The 19,825-nt window shown below is 45.7% G+C and overlaps 1 protein-coding gene across 4 annotated transcripts in view; it reads left to right on the forward strand.

Annotated features, from left to right (window-relative positions):
• Nucleotides 1-19,825, forward strand: part of LOC123761438 (sulfotransferase 1A1) — a 64,722-nt gene that overhangs the window by 38,699 nt on the left and 6,198 nt on the right. For all 4 annotated transcript variants that reach the window (XM_069314047.1, XM_069314048.1, XM_069314054.1 and 1 more), the window contains exons 6-7: nucleotides 1,555-1,721; nucleotides 9,805-9,910. In XM_069314047.1, coding sequence (XP_069170148.1) covers nucleotides 1,555-1,721; nucleotides 9,805-9,910 — 273 coding nt within the window. The remainder of the gene's footprint in view (nucleotides 1-1,554; nucleotides 1,722-9,804; nucleotides 9,911-19,825) is intronic.

The raw sequence follows: 19,825 nt of genomic DNA on the forward strand, positions 1-19,825 counted from the left end.
ACATGTGTAGTGTTAACGTTTACCAAGTGTTTGGGCATTATAATTTGTAATGGTAGAAATTCTTGTGTTCGTGTTGCCTTTCTGGATACACAATGTTGCAGAGGGATATAGTGTGATGTTGATAGTATTATTCTACTGAAAGCATTCGGCCGACAAACTAAAGATGTGGTGATGGGTTGGATGTTTGGCAAGATTCTGCCACCATTTGAAGTTTAAATCGGTTTAAATATCATCCTCGCAAATGTTCTGACTATTCGGCATTTCCTTGCTTATTGGAAGGAAAGCGGGTAAATGTTATAAGTTGGCGAATTCAGCTTTCGAGTGTACGTACATGTATTCATCTAGTTCTGGCGGGGGTTGAACTCTGCTCTTTTGGCCTGCCTCTCAAGTCAATCGGCTGTAACTATATTTTTTTTTGTGCGCGTGCGCAAAGACACCCACCCACCTACCTAGGTAACAGCTGTCTTACCCCCAGGTACCTATTTATTGCTAGGTAACGGCGACATCAGGGTGAAAGACTTTAACCATTTGTCTCTGCCTGGTCAGGAAATCGAACCCGGGCCACAGAATTAGTTTTCAGCGCTGTCTGCTCGGCTACGCGCGCGCGCGCGTACGTACGTGTGTATACGTGTACTCGCCTAGTTGTCCTTGATGGGGGGGGGGGGGGGGTGTTGAGCTTTGATTCTTTTGGTCCCTCCTCTCAACCGTCAATCTACTGGTGTACGGATTCCAGAGCTTCTCAAGCTCCCTCATACCTATATTAGAAACTGTATATGGAGTCTGCCACCACATCACTTCCTAGTGCATTCCATTTACTAACTGCTGACACAGAAAAAGTTCATTCCCAATGTCTGTGGCTCATTTCGGTACTAGATTTTCACCCGTCTCCTTGTACGTATACCACAAGTTTTAAATACATCCTTGTCTACCCTGTCAATTCCCTCGAGAATTTTGTGTAGTGATCGTGTCCCCGAGCTCTTCATTCTATCGACGTGAGGGACAGTTTCCTCGGCCTTTCCTCGTAACTTTTGCCTCTTGATTCTGGGACTAGCCTAGTGGCATACCTCTGAACTGTGGCATACCTTTTCCAGCTTCGTTTTGTGCTGGACAAAGTACGGGCTTCACGCTGGGGCCGCATACTCCGTGTTCAGGTTTGGGTGTTGTGCAGTGTTGTAGGTGGGTACCTTCTGTGTTGGGACAAGTGGGATAAGGCTGCTCTAGCCATTGAACGTAGGTGGTTAGTATTGGCCACGAGTGCAAGTACTTTTTGGTTTTCTTCAAAAGTTTAGTTGCAGTTCTCCTTGGTAGTCTTGTAATAAGTGTGCAGTGTCGAGGTCTGCAATAACTCCTAGTGTCTTGTTGCAAATTTTAACTTTGCATTAATTTTAATATTTAGTTAAGATAATTGCTTCAGTATTGGAAATAACTGCCGTTAGCTTGAAATAGCACACTAAACAAATGTGTATACCTCCAAAATATAATTTTTAATTGCAAAATTTAAAGACTAAATTGTTTCGTGTGTAAAAAGTAGTTAAATGTAATTCGTATCTACAGTGTTGTACAGTCCCTACTGGCCCAACTTGATGATGGCCTGGGAGCAAAAGGATGACGCCAATATGCACTTTGTGTTTTATGAAGACTTGAAAGCTGACATTAAGAAGGAACTTGGAACACTGAATGAGTTCCTGGGCACCAACCTCTCCCAACAGCAGCTTGAGAATGTAAGTGTCATGATTACTCTTCCTATTAATGATTTAACTTTTCGAAATTAACGCATGGTTTTAGGGATGCTGTCCTAAGTTGACTTTCAGAACTTTTTTTTTGTTATTTGTACATGCAAGCATGAGCATAAATACACTAAAACGAGAACAAAACGGAACACAAATTACAAAATCACAAAAGCATAAATGGACAAAATAAGACAATAAATACCAGCCTGAAGGGCCGACAACAAAAACACAACAAACATAATGCAATACCGTACGTAAATAACGGTAGAAGACATGAGGGTAACGTTAGCTACACACACACACACACACACACACACACACACACACACACACACAGAATGCATATAATAACAATAAACAGAACATAGCACAAATCACAAGTTAAAATCACAAAAGCGCACAAGTACAAAATTACAAAGGGTGACAGGGTGGACAAAGACACACTTTAGCACGGGTGGGACATGAACAAGGGGACACAGGTAGAAACTTAGTACCCAGATGAGCCAGAGAGACGTTAGAATTTTTTCAGTGTCAGAGTAGTTAATACATGGAATGCACTAGGAAGTGACGTGGTAGACGCTGACTCCATACAGTTTCAAAAGTAGATATGATAGAGCCCAGTAGGCTCAGGAATCTGTACACCAGTTGATTGACAGTTGAGAGGCGGGACCAAAGAGACAAAGCTCAACCCCGCAAGCACAATTAGACGAGTATAAAAACATAAAATACCGACCTGAAGGGCCGACAACAAACGCCCCGTAGAAAGCACAAACATAATGCAAGACGGTACAAAATATATAAATAGGACAATACATAATGCCCAAACCTGCACTCCATAACCCAACCTTGAAAACACAATACAAAACAAGCCTACCGGCCCCAGAAACACACACGGAGAGGCACCAATACATAATGACAATAAGAAAAACTTAAATATAACGCATATAAACAAAGAAATTAACAGTGGGAGTTCATAATAATTGGAATAAAAACAGGCATGGCCACAAAGCAGCCCAAAGGGCACGCAACCACGCCACAAACAAGCGCTCATCGGAACTCGCAGGAACCGGAAATATGGAGCATGCAGGAACCGCCAAAACAAACCCGGTCCATTACAGAGATTACACTAAATTGATGCATCAAATGATAAAATCCACAAGGGCCGTGACGAGGGTTCGTCACAGCCCTTGATGCAAGGGCGAAGAGGGAGAACGGCCTATTGACATGGCTCGAGTGCAGGGGGACGTTGTGTAAAAACCCTGGTTCGTGCCTCGGAGAGGGTGCGGGATCCAGTAAGTTCAGTAGAACTTCGGTTTCAACTCGCTTTAACCCTGTCGTAGCTGTCGATTAAGGCAGTGTCTGGGATGCTCCCGGACGCAGGTTCGAATCCTGGTCACGGCCCTTGTGGATTTGTTCAAACCCGGTCCACCCACACATACTTGCAACCACACCCCACATCCACGGACACAACCCCCACAACACACAGCAAACAATAAATCACTTGAAAGGAGAACAAACCTCAATGGGAGGTGAATATTTCGTTGGAATATTCCGTGGAAGTAGAAGATAACAAAAAAACATACGTAGGCCGAAGAGATGGCCCCGCCGCCGGATGCACAGAAGGCGAAGGCTGCCGAAACTGTAACACCACGCTTAATACAGCACGAGATGCAGAAGAGATAGCCGGAGACGGGAGAGGCGGCAAAACCGCCGTCGATGAAACGGGGCACAAGGCTGGGGGTATGGAACCCCTAGAGCAAGCCGCCATTTTAAAAACCACCACCAGATCACCACGGTCACCATGAGAACCTCGTCAGGAACCCCCCCTCCCATGCAGAACCAGAACCAACCGACGCGTGTGATGCACCCGAAACAAGCACCACAGGCACCACATCAGAAGGGAAGTTAGAAACACCGACCCTGGCAGCTGCAGGCACATGGAACTCCACCACCCCTGAAGAATGCAACGAAACCGAAACCACTCTGACCGTCGCCGGAAGATCTAGTCGTCGAACTCTCCCACATCAGCCCAGGCAGAAAAAGAACGCCAGGAACGCTTAGGCACCGGCCGCACATCATCACAGCCGGATGTCGACCTAGAGACCCGGGCAACACAAGCCGGGCGAACACACTCTCTGCAGGACGGCAGCATTCTCAACCACTTGGGGCACCATGTCGAGTGGTGGGAGGCCCTACAGCCACCCCAACACCCAGCGAGGGACAGGCACAACAGCTGAAGAACACGAAGACGAGGGAGCCGTGCAGAGGGCAGCCAGAAGAACCACGGGAGCATCGAGGACATCAACCGGGGCAAGACGAGCACCCGACGGCGACTCAACTTCTGGAGGAGAGGCGACATAAATAGGAGGCAGCACAGGGGCACTTCAGCAGCCAAGGAGTCGTTCACATCCACAGCCACCGAAGCCTCCTCCACAGGGAGCGGCGGGAAGTCCTCTTCATGGAAGAGGTTGACGGGCAGGCGCAGAGCACCCCAGCAGCCTGATGGCCACAACGGTAACACGTACGAGGCTGGCGGGCGTAATACACCCTAGCGTAACAACCCAGGAGCTTCACTGAGGACAGAATTTCCGCCTGCAGCCTCATACCCATGGTGCGAATATTCGACCGCACACCCTTAAGCGTTCCCGAGGAGAGCGGGTGCAACTGCACACTGACAACATCTCCAAGCTGGCCGCTGTAATGCCGCAGCAGCCCCTCTGGGAATTCCAAGGACGCCCCATGCACACTAACATACGTCATGGCACCACTCCGATCTAAGACGGTCCGTGCCTGCACCTTCCGGCACGGGCAAGGTCCACCTCTCATAATGACACAAAAATGCCTGGTATACCTTCTCCATAGTAAATTTGATAACCCTACGGGCAGTCGCTGCCATAAACATCTACCACAGGGATCCGCAGCATTTCGCACAGCACGAGCTCCACCTCGGGATATCCAGCTTGATCAGAAAACTCGAGGCCCACAGACTGGGCAAGCACAACAAGGGGAGGGATGCTATGATAGTCGCGTATCGGCCCCATTTCGCCGACACGCCAAATAATACCCTCCCGCTCGCAACTCCAGTCAACAAATTCGACTCTGAACTAGTCCGGAGTACATAGTGTATATGGGATAAAATGCGTGGTTGGGAGGGAGGCATGTTGTCCCAGGGCTGTTCTGGGACCTCTATTTAGCAATGTAAAAAAAAAATTTGACATGGCAGACAACCCGGTGGCTGAGCGGACAGAACACTGTACGCGTGATCCTGTGGCCCCGGGTTCGATCCCGGGCGCGGGCGAGAAACAATGGGCAGAATTTTTCACCCTGATGCCCGTTTTACCTAGCAATAAAAAAGTACCTGGGAGTTAGTCAGCTGTCATGGGCTGCTTCCAGGGGGGTGGAGGCCTGGCAGAGGACTTGGCCACGGAGACGCTAAAGCCCTGAAATCATCTCGAGATAACCTAAAGATAACATTAGCAAATAATGATTTATCAATATTCAAACTATACAAATAGGGCGGAAACATGAATTATGAAAATAAAGGCCAAAAGATTACCCAAGGTTCTAAAAAATTATGGAAGATTGGTAGATGGAGTTTATACCTTCTGGAAAAAAAATGGAGGGTTGAGTGATAAATACCAGTTACTCTTTGTAACTTTGACAGTGTATTGGCGATCAAATAACCACATCTTTAACTAAAAGATTAAAGTGATGTGATGGAAGAATGTGAATGGGGGGGGGGGGGGAAGGGGGAGTATGTTAATAAAACTCGTATGAATATAATTTAAAATACACTGCAACACACGCATTGGCTTGGTTTAGAATCGGGAGAGACCTTGGTAAATACTTGTTTCAAAATGTTGTTTTTGGAACCTGTTATTGGGGGTAACATTAAGATTACTAATATGGATGATTTAAGTCTTTAGTGATGACTAATAGATCACTTGCAGTAAATCTTTATTATTTTTATTAAAGCATTGCGAAACGTTCAAAGTAACTGGGATCTTTTTACAATACAAAATATATTTCAATTTTTTAGTATTCTCTTGTGGGTATTAGTAAGTTACTGGGGTTAGGTTTAGTAGTATGAATGTTATTGGCCGACTAAATGGCTTGTAACAATTAATAATGGCACTAAATATGATCAGCAACACTTACATATGCCTTAATGTGGAAGATTGAGATGCAACACCAAACATAAGGAAAATTCTTGTGGTCGTGTTTGTATCATTAGTAAATGTCCCCACTTCCTTGTAATGAAGTTCATTAATGGTAATTATCAAAGTGTGCATGAATGCATGACTCGATATTCCTTTCCTTCAGTTAAATAAGTTAATTTGATGTTGGAAGGTGGGTGATGGGGAACGGAGAGACTGTGAGAAGAGAGTATTAAGTGAAACCAGAATGTGCTTTTAAACATCTTTTTCTTAACGAATAAACTCTACTAAACATGAATATGATTAAATGTTTGAACAGTTTCGGTTTAATGTACTGAATACACTACGTTAGTCATTCTAAATTGTTGGGTTACATTTGCTCGAGGGAAATGTTGCTGAAAACAGATGTTCGGTTCTCAGCGACCCTGGTTTACCGCGGGCTGGCACCGTGACGCTGGTTTATCGCGGGCTTGTCTGAACCTGATATATATGGCGACGGTATATGAATTGTCAGATGCGGTAGACTTGTTCCGGAATAACCGGCTTCTTGGACCGCCGCCATTTTGAGTTGTAATGATTATTGGTACAGTGTAATGGTCATTAAATTATTTTGCTTAAAGTTAAATTCCATGTAGAATGTTCTTGGACAAGAGATTCTTAGACCATTCTTAATATAAAATACTTTGGTATCTTATTTTGAATAGCATTTACCCCTGCCCCCTCCCGGTTTTATTTTAATTTTCCATTTCTACAAACAGATAGATTAAATGGACGACGATCAATGCTATACTCTGGTTCCTATGAAGCTTTTTGGCAAATCTTAACAGGAACAAGTCTTGAGTGGGAAAGATTATTGGCCCACTTTTAATATATTAAATTTTAATCACTAGGTATGTTTTATAGAAATTAATTCAGTTAATACTGGTGGAACATGGAATTAGCAGTCACTTGTGCTAAACATTGCACTCCATTCGCCTATCCCACTTCAACCCAGTTTTGTTATGCTAGGTAACACTTCAGATTACATAATTTGTTCAAACCTATTCTATTTTGTGTACTCCTATTTATCTGCAGGATAGAGCTCTAGCTCTTCGATCCCGCTTTTCTAGCACTTGGTCGCCTAATGCAATGACTCCTGACCTAATTTCCTATCATACCTGCATTTAAGTTTGAATAGTTACCCACTACCCTGAAGCTAAAGGAAAACTTTCCAACATAACTATGCAAACAGTCTCGAGCTTCCATCCGTGCCCCCTTGTTCTAGTGACATACATTGTAAAATGTTTCCACCTTGTCAATCCCATTCAGTTTTATAAGCCTGTATCATGTCTTCCCCCCCCCCCCCCCCAATCCCTCCCGCCTTTCTAACCTAGTCGGGTTTTATTCCTTCAGTCTGTCTTCGTACCTCATTCCTCACAGCCCGTTGCAAATTACTACTCCTTTTCGAGCCTCCTCCTTTTTGTTTCTATTTTTTATGGGAGCGGCATACTCAGACTGGTCTCACATAGGCAGTGAGAAGTTAGGGCGGAATACTCAGACTGGTGTATCTAAAAACGGGGGCTCGAAAAGACGCATAAGTTTGCAACGAAACTTGTCCCAAGGTTGTGAGGGATAGGGTATGAACAGCGTCTGAAGGGACTGAACCTGACGACACTAGAAAGGAGCGGAGAGATACGGAGACTTCAGCGGATTGACATTGGAAATAGACAAAATGTTCAGAATACTAACAGATCAGAGGCGTGTGTAGACTCGTCAGAGATGGAAACTTTGGTTTAGAGACGTTAGGCAGTTTTCATTTAGCGTGAGTAGTTGTAAAACAATATGAACTAAAGGAGCACATAGTGGATGTGCGAGTTGTGGATGCGAGAGTTTTGTGGAAGGGTGTGGGTGTGTACTCCCCTAGTTGTGCTTGCGCGGGTTGAGCTTTGGCTCTATGGTCCCGCATCTCGACTGTAAATAAAGTAGTGTACAGATTCCTGAGCCTATTGTCTACACTTAAATCCATGTATGGAGTCTGTCTCCACCACATCACAGCTAAATGCATTCCATCTGTTAAGTACCGACAGTGACAGTTTTGTCAGTGGCCCATTTAGGTACTCGGTTGCCACACCTGTGTCCCCTTGTCCGTTTACTACCTGTTAAAGTTTTTCCTTATCTACCCTATAAATTCCTGAGAATTTTGCAGTAGTGATCATGTCTCTCCTAACTCTTGTCTTTGACATGAGGTTGTTAGTTATAATTCCTCATAGCTCATTCGTCTTGGCTCCAGACTAACCTGGTGGCATAACTCTGAACCTTTTCCAACTATTTGAGTGGATGTGGACTCTACGCTGAAGCCGCATATTCCAGAATTGGTCTGCCGTGATGAAAGGTTCTGAATGATTCCTTTAAAGTATGATGGCAGTTCTTATGTTCGCTAGCCTTGCAAAGGCGCTGATGTTATCCTTTTGATGTGGGCTTCTGGGGCCAGGTCTGGTGTGATATAAACCCCCCTCCCACTTCCAGACTCCTTCAGGAGTTTATCTCCAAACTTATTCCTTGTTTGGCCTCCTGCTCCCAACACCTATCTTTATCACTTTGCACCATTAGAGTTGAACTCTAGTAGTCATTTGTTGGACCAGTCTTCGGTCTGTCATTCTCCTGTCTTAATCATTCTCATAGTTTTAGCGTCGGCAAACAGAGGAATGAGTCTACCTTCTGGAAGAGAAATCGCATAAATCAAAAAAAAAGATAAGTCAGAGTACAGAGCCCTGTGGGACTCCATTGGTAACTTCACGCCAGTCTGAGGTCTCACTTTCACAGTCTCTCTCTGCGTCCTGTTCTTTAGGTACTCCCTTATCCGTTGGACCACCCTACCAGTTACTCCTGGCCGTTTCTCCAACTTGTGCACCAGCCTCTTAAGGGATGCTATGTCAAAGGCTTTCAGATAGTCCAAGAAAATGCAGTCTGCCTACCTTTCTTTTTTGCTTAATCTGTCACCTGACCGTAGAAATCTATTAAACCTGAGAGGCAAGATTTATCATTTACCAGGGTTCATTTACCCTGAACCCATGTTGGTGTTGTCGCAAAGTAAATTCTCTGAAGATGAGCTAGGTTTTTATTTTTCTAAAGATCTTATCCATCACCTTGCTTGATATTAAAGTTACAAAAGCCTGTCGTCCATTCTCTTGCCTGTCACCTTTTTTGTATATTGGGACTACATTAGCAGTCTCATTTTTCTGGCAAGTCTCCAGTGACCTCCTATGCACCATGGAGAATGACAATCAAACAGCTTTTTCTTTCAATACCCATGGTGATGTTTGTGGGGTGTGTACTCGCTAAGTTGTGCTTCTGGGGGTAGTTTCGGCGATTTGGTCCTGCCGTTCAACAGTCAATAAACAGGTGTACAGGTTCCCGAGCCTATAGAGCTTTATCATATGTACACTCCATACACGTTTGAGTCTGGCTGCACCATATCACTTCCTAATGCATTCCATTTATTAACTACAGCCACTAAAAAAAAAATTCTTTATGGCTCATTTGGGCACTGTTTCCACCAGTGTCCCCTAGTGCATGTGCACCTAGTGTTAAATAAACTGCCTACTCTATCAATTAGTTTTTAAAGTGACCAATTCCAATGTTTCTAGTTGTGCGGGTTTAATTTTTAACACGGACAGACGGTCTGTCTCGAGGTTTCTTTTATTATTTTCGGTTGGTCGGTCGCAGCTGTATAACTCTCGGGTACTATTTACTGCTAGGTAAACAGGACCATCAGGGTGAAAAACTCTAACCATTTGTTTCTGCCATCGCCGGGGATCCATCCCAGTTCCCTAGGATAGTCGCGAGCGCTGTCCACTAAAGTGTCTGGCACCGTGTGAATGGGAGAGGGGGCGGGGCGGGAATTTGAAAATGTTAGTAATATTGGTTCCTTCCTCCAGGTTGCCCAACACACTTCTTTCTCCTCGATGAAAGCTCGAAGTGAAAAAGACGCCGCAAATTATCACCAAGGTGCCCAGAGGCGCGAAGGAGCCTTCTTCAGGAAAGGTGTGTGGAAATAGTTAAGAATCTAATTGTAAAGTCGACTGTAATACTTAGCATAGTTACTGGAGCTTTTGTATTGAACTGGATTTTTTTTTTAATCAGCGAGACAAGGGACTGCCATCAGTATATTTCTAATGCCGCGTGTGATCATACCATGACTAATTCCATCAAATAAGAGCGAGTGACATTTTCTTTCCTGAGGAAAGAACGCAAATTCACTTAAGGGGGCATATCAAAATATATCGTTATAAATTAAAATTGTTCAATTTGCTTATAAATTTTTTTATGAAATGGTTATAGAAAGGGCTGCAACTGGTCCAAGTTTCACCATCACACCCTAAACAGAAAAGGAGAAAAAAAAATACACAACGTATTATGCAACGAATGTTCAACATTCTCAAATAATCTCAGGGAACACGTGTGTCAACTAAAATGTCTACTATGTGCTGTAGAAGCACAAACTCTTGTAATAATTGTAATATGTATGTTCAATATATTTATATTTAAATTATTTTTTTTCTTATTTTTTTTTTTTGGCCAATTTTTTTTTCTCGTTTGTTATCAAGGGATTTGCATGAAACTTGCACACCTTGCTCAATGGATGCCTATCTGCAAGGGTGCCAATTATGAACGAAATCTGTCGAAGTCAAGCTCAGCTACAGGTGGCCGAACTTGATCATTATTTTACTCTGGAAAGTAATTTACACCTTCAAATTACTTCAGAGCTTTCATTTATTAATCAATTTACATGCAAATTACACCTTATATGTAGCGTTTGTGCTTCTACAGACTCTAGTAGACATTTTAGTCCAAATTCTATTTGTTGATTTTATAAAAAATTATAAATATCATATATTGCAAATTTTTTTAGTAGGGTAACTTTGAAAAATTATATTATTGCACTAAACACTTTTTTGATAAAACTGATCACTAGAATCCTTTATTATGTGCTTAATTGAATATCTGAGTGTTATAGAAATGATTTTAGTTGACACATGTGTTCCCTGAAACTATTTGAAAATTCGTTGCATAATTCGTTGTTTATTTTTTTTCTACTTTTCTGTTTAGGGTGTGATGATGAAACTTGGACCAGCTGCCGCCCTTTCTATAACCATTTCATAAAAAAAATAAGCAAATTGAACCACTTTTAATTTTACATCGATATGCCCCCTTAATATGTTAGGCTCTGCTCTGTACCCTGGTGGACCTCAACCTTTATAACCACTAAGTGAGCGCAACAGGTACCCTTGTGGCAGAGGTTTGTTACTGGCAGCTGTGATTGAGAGTTTCAGCTGAGCTGTGATTAGGACGACCTACATGAAGAATATTTTCTAGTTATAATTTCATGGCATAACACTAGGCTATGCTAGTCAAAGCCTCTTAATACATGCACTCCCTAGGCAGTGCATGTATTAACGAGTACTGTTAAGGTTTGAAAGTATCACCTGCATATCTCTCATAGGCAGAATATTACTTTTTTTTTTTTTTTTTTTTTTTTTTTTTTTTTTTTTTTTTTTTTTTTTTTTTTGATAATTTTATCGTCAGTTCGTGGGGTGAATCACTTCATTTAAATTATTACACAATTTTTGTGACTGATACACAGGCTTCTGTACCAAATGGCAAGATATATAGTTGAACTAGTTAAATTAGTCTGCCTGCTAGAGATTTTGTTCGTCAAGTGGTACAAATAGGTTTTCTCAACTAGTTCAAGTATAGACTATTTGCGTAGTTGGTTCGTCTTGGACTCCAGGAAGACATCTCCTGTGGTCAGCCTTGCTGTGGCTGCTGGACCATCTCTGGCTATTGTTGTAAAGCCCTCGGCTTTCCGTCGATCTTGAACGCCTTGATGGTAGTCACATTCGCCTTGACCTTCGGGTGAGCAAGATTTAGATGGTGTTGTACCATCACCTGCCGGAGGTGGACCTTTACCACCGTCTCATTGCTTTTAATGAGCAGAATTAACGTTTTATTGGTCCTGCTCGGTTGCCCGAGCAAGGGTATGCTCGTGTTAAATCATTAAATTATGATTATCATAATGGTTAAATTATGGTTAATCCAGCTTTCATATCACTTGCTTATATGGCAACCAATCCTGACTAGACTCGGTGGCTGCCGACCCCGAAGTCCTTCATAAACGTTTAGCATAGTGCATTAAAGGTTTTCATATATATAAATTAGTTTCGGCTACGACCTATAGTTACATAACTATAATTCTTTGTATAATTAGGCAAATGGATTTCATAATTTTTGGAAAGTTTTTCATTTGAAGTACACGAGCGAAGCATTTATGGAGTAGATTTGAACAGAGGTTCTGTAGAGGACAGTTTGAGATGAGCTAGAATATCAGTCGTGAGTAAACATAATTCACAAAGTTTGTTGGATTAATAAACCTTTGACCTTTGATGACGCCGGTGTGATAATTTGGAGAAAAGGCTAAACATTCATTCTGAGGCTTGAACTCTCCTCACAGCACCTTTTTTTCTTTTAAACTGCTCGAAGCGTGTAACTATTAATGCCCCTCAGTGTATTGACTAAAAAGTTTTAAACACAATCCTGAACACCTAACCTACCATCTACCAAACTATACGCAATCCCAATAAAATACTTTGAATGCATAGAATGATAAAATTGCTCGATGCATCTTGGAGTCTACTGCAGCTTGACAGTAATGCTGGTGGATGGTTTGCCACATGTTGCCTAGACTAGCAGGCTGGTTTGTGGGGCCCCTGATTACCTGTCGATGATTGAGCATCAACGCCCCCTCCGTTGTTTCCTTGTGGTGAGGGAGCTCGCGTACACCTCTCGGGTACCAGCGAGGGTTGCTCCCGCCTCCTTTCCTATCCCTCTTAGAGTTGTACGTGCAAAAGAAAACATAGGGGGGTCTTGTGACCACCGGCTAGAGGGGGTCGCCCGTGAGTGGCTTCCCAAAGTGGATGGCTGGGTTTTCAGGCTGGGGCGAAAGGGAGAATGAGGACTTTGCACCAGTGTAGGAGAATGGACGAAGCAGGAGGACTCTTTTTTTTAAGAGAGCACTGCTGTGGACGGCGCACCCCTTCTGTGCTCGGCCTCCCTGGCTACCCTGGTAGCTGTTATCCCTTGTTTCCAGGTCCCAGACGTTTTAAAATGCATGATATATGGATACTGATACCTCTTACCAGGCTCATATGGTGGGCGACCAAGGGCCCCCCCCCCACCCCAGGTCTGTAATGGAAGACTGGACTCTGTAGCCACCGCTACATTGGGCCCAGACCGGTTTAATCAACCCCCCCCCCCCCCCACTCCTCCTCCCTTCCCTCTGTGGTAGGGTAGAGTCCAAATCCCCCCAGTGGTGACCACCGTCCCCTAGGTTGGCTCAGTCTCAAATTGACTACTGAGCCTTTTACCCCCCCCCCCCCCCACCCTCCTCCTCCTCCTCTCCTGGGGGTTCTCAACGCCGTCCCCCACACAGCCGCAATCGCATGATCCCTTCCCGTACTATTACGTACCACGCCTTGTTTTGGTCATGCTACACGGCTAAATACTTTGATCTCTACCATGTGGATTCTACTGCCGATTTCTCCCTCCATAAAACCCCCTTGATTCGGTAGATGCCTTACCTTTAACCCCACCCGTTTCGGTATACGTATCGTCGCTACTCCTTCTCAGGATGCAGCTACCCATTTAGCTGCACTGTCCTGCATTGGGAAAACCTCTGTTTAGGTCTCCAAAAACACTTGGTTAAATGCCAGTGTTCGTACTTCTCCTCTGCACAATGTTGCAACTAGTGTTAGGAACCTAAAAGACTGACCCCAGGATATTGAACATATCCTCGTAGCTCCAGGCCATTCTGTCCTCAAGGTGGATACGCTCTCTCTACCCCCTCGTGGTCGTCGCCCTAAAACCCCTTAGAGTTGTGTAAATTGCCTTTTGATAGGACCCTTCTGCCCTCTATAATTGATGCTGGTGCCAGATGCTCTGTTTAGAGTTCATTCCCTGTCCTAGACTATGCAATAAGTGCTGGAAGTTCAGGCACGGTGTCCTCAAATGTATAGTGAATATATACCCCATATGTGGGGACGATGATGACACGAAGTTCTTCCCAGGCTCGCTGCCTCAATTGCAGTGAGGCCCACCCTACCTTCTCCCGCTCGAGTATGCACTATTATCTTGAAGCCGTCCTCAACTTAAAACACCGGGATTGTCTCACTTTTCCTGAAGCAAGACGCAAAGTTCGCCATCTTGGCCCTTTCGCTGGCATATCCTATGCTTGCGTGTTGTTCTACCTCTCCTCGTTCTTCCCACCCTAGTCAGTCTCAACCGTTTGCAGGTCTTGGACCCGGACACGCCCACCGGCGCCTCCACTGTTCCTTTTTGTCCCTAAAGAGCACCCCCCCCCTTCTGGTTCTCCATCTGAAGTTTTCCCCCCTTTCCTACCCAGTCTGGCATGTTTTCTATCCCTTCTTTCCCAGATCCTTCTTCCCATCCATCTTCCCCCCTCCCACCCCATACCCCCCTCCCCCCCCCCCCCCGCCTCTTGGCCCTCTACGCCGCCTGTCTATTCAGGCTGATGTCCATCACACTCCAGCAATCTTTTAACTCTCGTTCATCTTCTGTTAAGACAGTTGTCTGTCTCCCAGTACGTTGTTGCTGGAACACCTGTCCTTGAGTCAGAAGTGAAAGCCTGGCTCATCTCCTTCCTCCTCCACGAGCGGGTAAGAAGGCATCGCATTCTTCCTCCTCTCCGCCTCCACCTCTTGACACTCTCGCTCCATCCCATTCCATTTTGGTGATCGGGGCCCCTGTCCCAGCTATGGAGCCCCTGATTCTCTGTTGCTGCCCTTGTTGAGGTGCGTTCCCCGTTTTTTGCCCCCTCCCTCCTGTTTTCCTTGACTGCCCCTCACGGTTGTTTTCTCCTCGGGACCCTGCTCGTCTGACTTTGGTCAGTCCTCCTGCTCTCTTCTCTCCATCCGTATTTGGTTTACCCATGCCCCCTAACTCTGACTTCGCTGATCCTGCGTTTCTTTAACATGCTGTGTTTCTTTTTCATCTTTTTCTTCATTGTTTTCTGTTACTGTTCTTTCTCTTCTTATCGCTGTCTATTCTTCAATGGAATATTCGTGGATATTAGGCCAATTTCAATGAACTCCTAATTTCAGTGTTTGCCCCCTTTGTATCAGTCTCCAGTAGCCGATGCTTGGTGCTCGTCCTGGTCGCTTCTGTGGCTATTCCTTTCTCTCCCCACCTTCCCCAGCTATTGCTGTGGCCCGTGCCTCTTCTGCTCTCTTGATTCAATCTGATGTTCCCTTCGTACCCCTACTTTTTCCGATGCCTCTCCAATGTTCTGCTGTACGTGTCTTACTGAGTATATGGTACACGATTTGCTCCCTTTATCTCCCCAATGGCCTACTTTCTCTTCCCTATCTTAAATACCTACTGGACTCCTTGCCGAAGCCTGTGCTCCTGCTGGGTGATTCCAATTGTCGACATACCCTCTGGGGTGATGCTCTGACAAACACCCGGGGTTGCCTTCTTGAACCGTTCATTCTCATTTCTTCCCTGTGTCTTCTGAATTGTGATTAGCCCGTTCATTTCGATTTGGACTCGCACCCTTTCCTGTCTTCATCTTTCTCTACTCGTCTCTATACTTAGATTTCACGTGGGGGGTTTATGACCTCCATGACAGTGACCATTTCTCCATCCTTGTTGCCTTTTTCTCTTCACCTTCCTTTCCCTTCCTAAGTGGCAGTTTGGCAAGGCAGACTGGAACCTATTTACCCTCCGTGCTACTCTCTCTGACCTCCATTCTGTTTCTCCCTTGCACCCTATTTTTTCATAACACCATCTTCGACGCAACCTCGGCTCTATTCCTCGCTCTTCCGCTCAGTGACCACGGAAGTGCGTTCCTTGGTGGAATGTGGACTGCCCTCGAGCTGTCCTCTGGAAGAGAGACCGCCGCTGGCAGACGGCCCATTCTCGCCTTTTGTTTCAGGAGGCGAGTGTAGTGGCCTGTAGAGCCATCCGTACAGGTAAGCCTGAGTGTTGGATGTCTTGTTTCCACCATTACGTCCGAAACTCTTGTTGTTAATCTGGAAATGTATCAGCATGATAGCGAATAAGTTCGTTCCTGATGTCTCGCCGGTCCTTCACCTCCGTTGTGCTCTTGTGGTGGTCCCGTTGTACGTCGCGACCGAACTGGGTTTTCACTTTTCTTCAGTTAGCTCTGGTTCTCGTCTTCCTTAATCTTTCCTTCTTCGTAAACCTGTCTTTGAAACTCTAGATTTCTGCACTTCTCAGACTTCCCTATAACGAGCCCTTCCTGTCTGTCTCTGTCTGTGTGTCTCTCTGTGTGTCTCTGTGTGTGTGTCTCTGTGTGTGTGTCTCTGTGTGTGTGTCTCTGTGTGTGTGTCTCTGTGTGTGTGTCTCTGTGTGTGTGTGTGTCTCTGTGTGTGTGTGTGTGTGTCTCTCTGTGTGTGTGTGTGTGTCTCTGTGTGTGTGTGTGTGTCTCTGTGTGTGTGTGTGTGTCTCTCTGTGTGTGTGTGTGTGTCTCTGTGTGTGTGTGTGTGTGTGTGTGTGTGTGTGTGTGTCTCTGTGTGTGTCTGTGTGTGTGTGTGTGTGTGTGTGTGTGTCTCTGTGTGTGTGTCTCTGTGTGTGTGTCTCTGTGTGTGTGTCTCTGTGTGTGTGTCTCTGTGTGTGTGTCTCTGTGTGTGTGTCTCTGTGTGTGTGTCTCTGTGTGTGTGTCTCTGTGTGTGTGTCTCTGTGTGTGTGTCTGTGTGTGTGTGTGTGTGTGTGTGTGTGTGTCTCTGTGTGTCTGTGTGTGTGTGTGTGTGTGTGTCTGTGTGTGTGTGTCTGTGTGTCTCTGTGTGTGTGTGTCTGTGTGTGTGTGTGTGTCTGTGTGTGTCTGTGTGTGTGTGTCTCTGTGTGTGTGTGTGTGTGTCTTTCTGTGTCCTAGTTGTTTGCTGGGGTTGAGCTTTGCTCTTTCGGCCCGCCTCTAAACTGTCAATCAACTGTTTACTATTTTTCTCCATACGCCACAGGTACCTATTTACTGCTAGGTAACAGGCATTCAGGGTGAAGGAAACTTTGCTCAATTGTTTCTGCCTCGTGCGGGAATCGAACCCGCGCCCAAGAATGAAGAGTCCTGCGCGCTATCCTCCAGGCTAAGAGAAGTGTGTGTGTCTGAGCTTCAGTCTTCCATAGCCCTGTGCAGTTCTACGGCTGCGGGCTCCGATGGCATTTATTATGAAATGCTTTGCAATGTCCCTCCGTGCTCGTCTCTGTTTTTACTTTGAGTCTGTGTAATCGTGTCTCGGAGTCGTCGTCAGTCCCTAAGGACTGGCTCGATGCCGTTGTCCTCCCTGTTCGGAAAAAGGGTCTCTTGGGCATTCCCTAAAGACTTCCGCCATATTGCCCTCTCGAGTTCCCTGCAAACTCTTTGAACGTATTTCTAACGTTCGTTTGATGTGATTCTTAGAACACTATCACCACCTCTCTTCTCAATTTGGTTTTCCCAAGTGCCACAGTACAACAGATGTCCTTGTGAACTTGGTCTATTCACACTGCTTTTGCTGCAAAGACCTCCGTTGTTACCGTCCTTTTTGACCTGGAGAAGTATTAAGACACCATCCGGAGATATCATGTTCTGTTCCTACTTCATTCTTTTTCGCCTTCGTGGTAATCTCCCTCTTTCTCCAAAGTGTTCTCTCTCGTCGTTCCTTTTGGGTGAGGCTTGGTACCGCGCTCTGCCTCTTTCCAGCAATATGAGGATGTGCCCGAAGGTAGTGTTATGAGCACTATTCTTTTTTCTGATTGCCCTCAATGGTCTTTCGTCACTTCCTTCTGGCGTCTTCTCCGCTATGTCGAAGATCTTGCCCCGTTGCTGTCGGGGTGTGATGATTCGCCTCTCCAACGGCGGCTTCAACTTGAGATTGATGCCATATCGTCTTGGGGCCACCGATCATGGGTTCATGTTCTCTACCTATAAGACTTGTGCTATGACACTTACTCGGAGGGATGTCGTTCTTCATCCCTCTTTGTCGCTAAATGGTGTTCCCCTTGTGGGCAAGGATTCCGCTAAGCTTTTGGGGTTAATCTTTCACACTCGTTTGTCTTGGTCGCCCCATATCTAATGCCTCGGTTGAATTCTCTAAAGGCCCTTACACTCCTTCAGATATTGTCCCATACTTCATGGGGAGCAAATAGGCGCATTTTCTTCACTTTACATTCCTTTCCCGTCCTGTCTAAACTCTATTATGGTTGCTTTGCTTACTCGTCTGCTTCTCCTCCTACTCTTCGTCTTGATGCTTTCCACCATACTCGGTTGCGCCTCAGCTCTGGTGCCTTTCGTTCGACTCCCGCCCTCAGCTTGCATGTTGACACTGGCTTCCTATCTCTCCAGGACTGCCGTAATCGCAACTGTCTGATAAAGTATATACTGGTAAAGATATACGATAAAGTAAACTGTAGTTACTAGTGGCTTTAATTATTCGGGTATGGATTCTCTTGCGCAGTCCTTGCAACATCCTTCCTCTCGCTTCGGCCATGCTTTAACTTTTACCCCTCCTGTGGTTCCTGTTCCTCTTCCCCACCTTCCTCTCTCTCTTCAGTTATCTCGCTTACAGGATTCTTTTTACAGTTTGTCTTGTTAATATTTCTCGTGTTCCTTCCTAGCCCCTGTGGAGTCTCTCCCTTCCGAAATTTTGTTCACCCTTGACTCGAATCACTAAAGCTTTTACCCCTCCTATGGTTCTGAAACGCCTTTTCCTTGAGCACTTTCCACATTCCTTCTCCGTTTCCCACTTCACCGAGTGGTCTAAGTCTGCGGACGGTGTAGGCTACCGTTTTCCTGACGGCACGTTTGTGTGTCCACTACTTCCGGAGACTAGAATCGTCACAGCAGAACTTTATGCAAGTCTCTCTGCGCTTCGTCTCCTGCTTTCTCGTTCTCAATCTTCCTTTGTAGTGTTCGTTGACGCATAGTGTACACATGGAACTCGGGTCCTCTAATCCAGTGGTCGTTGAGAATTAGCATTTGATGTTTATTTCCAGTAAATTTCAATCAGTTTTGCTGGGTTCCCAGCCATATTGGTGTCTTTCAATGAGCATGCGGATGCTGCTGCTAGGGAAGCTGTCCGCTCTTGTCCCATCTCCCGTAAAGGTATTCCTTGGGTAGACTTGCCCAGTTAATCATTCCTCCATCCTTACCCATTGGCGGGATTCTTGGTCTTCTATTTCTGGTAACATACTGCGTACTCTTAAGAGCAATGTGTTCTCGTGGCCGTCGATCTACCACCGTAACCGGCGATGGGAAACGGCTCTGGCGAGGTTGAGTTTTGGTCATACACACTTGACTCGCTCACTTAATGGAGCACAGCCCTGCTCCTTATTGTCAAAACCCTCCGTGGTGCCTCCTTGCTGTGGTGAGGGGCTCGCGTACACCTCCCAGGGACACGTGTGGGTTGCCTGTGCCCCCTCTCCTGCCCCCCATTTGGGTGGTGTACATGCTGAAGGGCACCATGTAGGGGCCTTGTGAGCCATCGGACCACCCGCTGGAGGGGTCGCCTGTGAGAGGCCGCCCCGAGTGGATGGTTGGGTGTCCAGGCTAGGGCGAAAGGGGTACTGGGGTCTTGGCACCAGTGTGGGAAAATGAACGAAGTAGTAGGACTCCCCTGTTGAAAAGGCGGAGCACCGCTGGGGACGACACACCCTTCCTGCACTGGCCCGTGCTCGGCCTCCCTGGCTGCCCTGGTAGGTGGTATCCCTTGGTTCTGGGTCCCATCCCTTATATGTATATATAAACCCATCCCTCTGGGTTTGCTGTATGGATGACGACTTGACTACTCTTAACCAGGCTCATGGGGTGGGCGACCAGGCCCCTGAGTCGGACTGTCCTGGAAGACCGGGATCTGTAGCCTCCGCTACAGGGCCCGGTTTAGGCCCAGA

Source organism: Procambarus clarkii, chromosome 7 (assembly GCF_040958095.1).
Source record: "Procambarus clarkii isolate CNS0578487 chromosome 7, FALCON_Pclarkii_2.0, whole genome shotgun sequence".
Taxonomy (NCBI): Eukaryota; Metazoa; Arthropoda; class Malacostraca; order Decapoda; family Cambaridae; genus Procambarus; species Procambarus clarkii.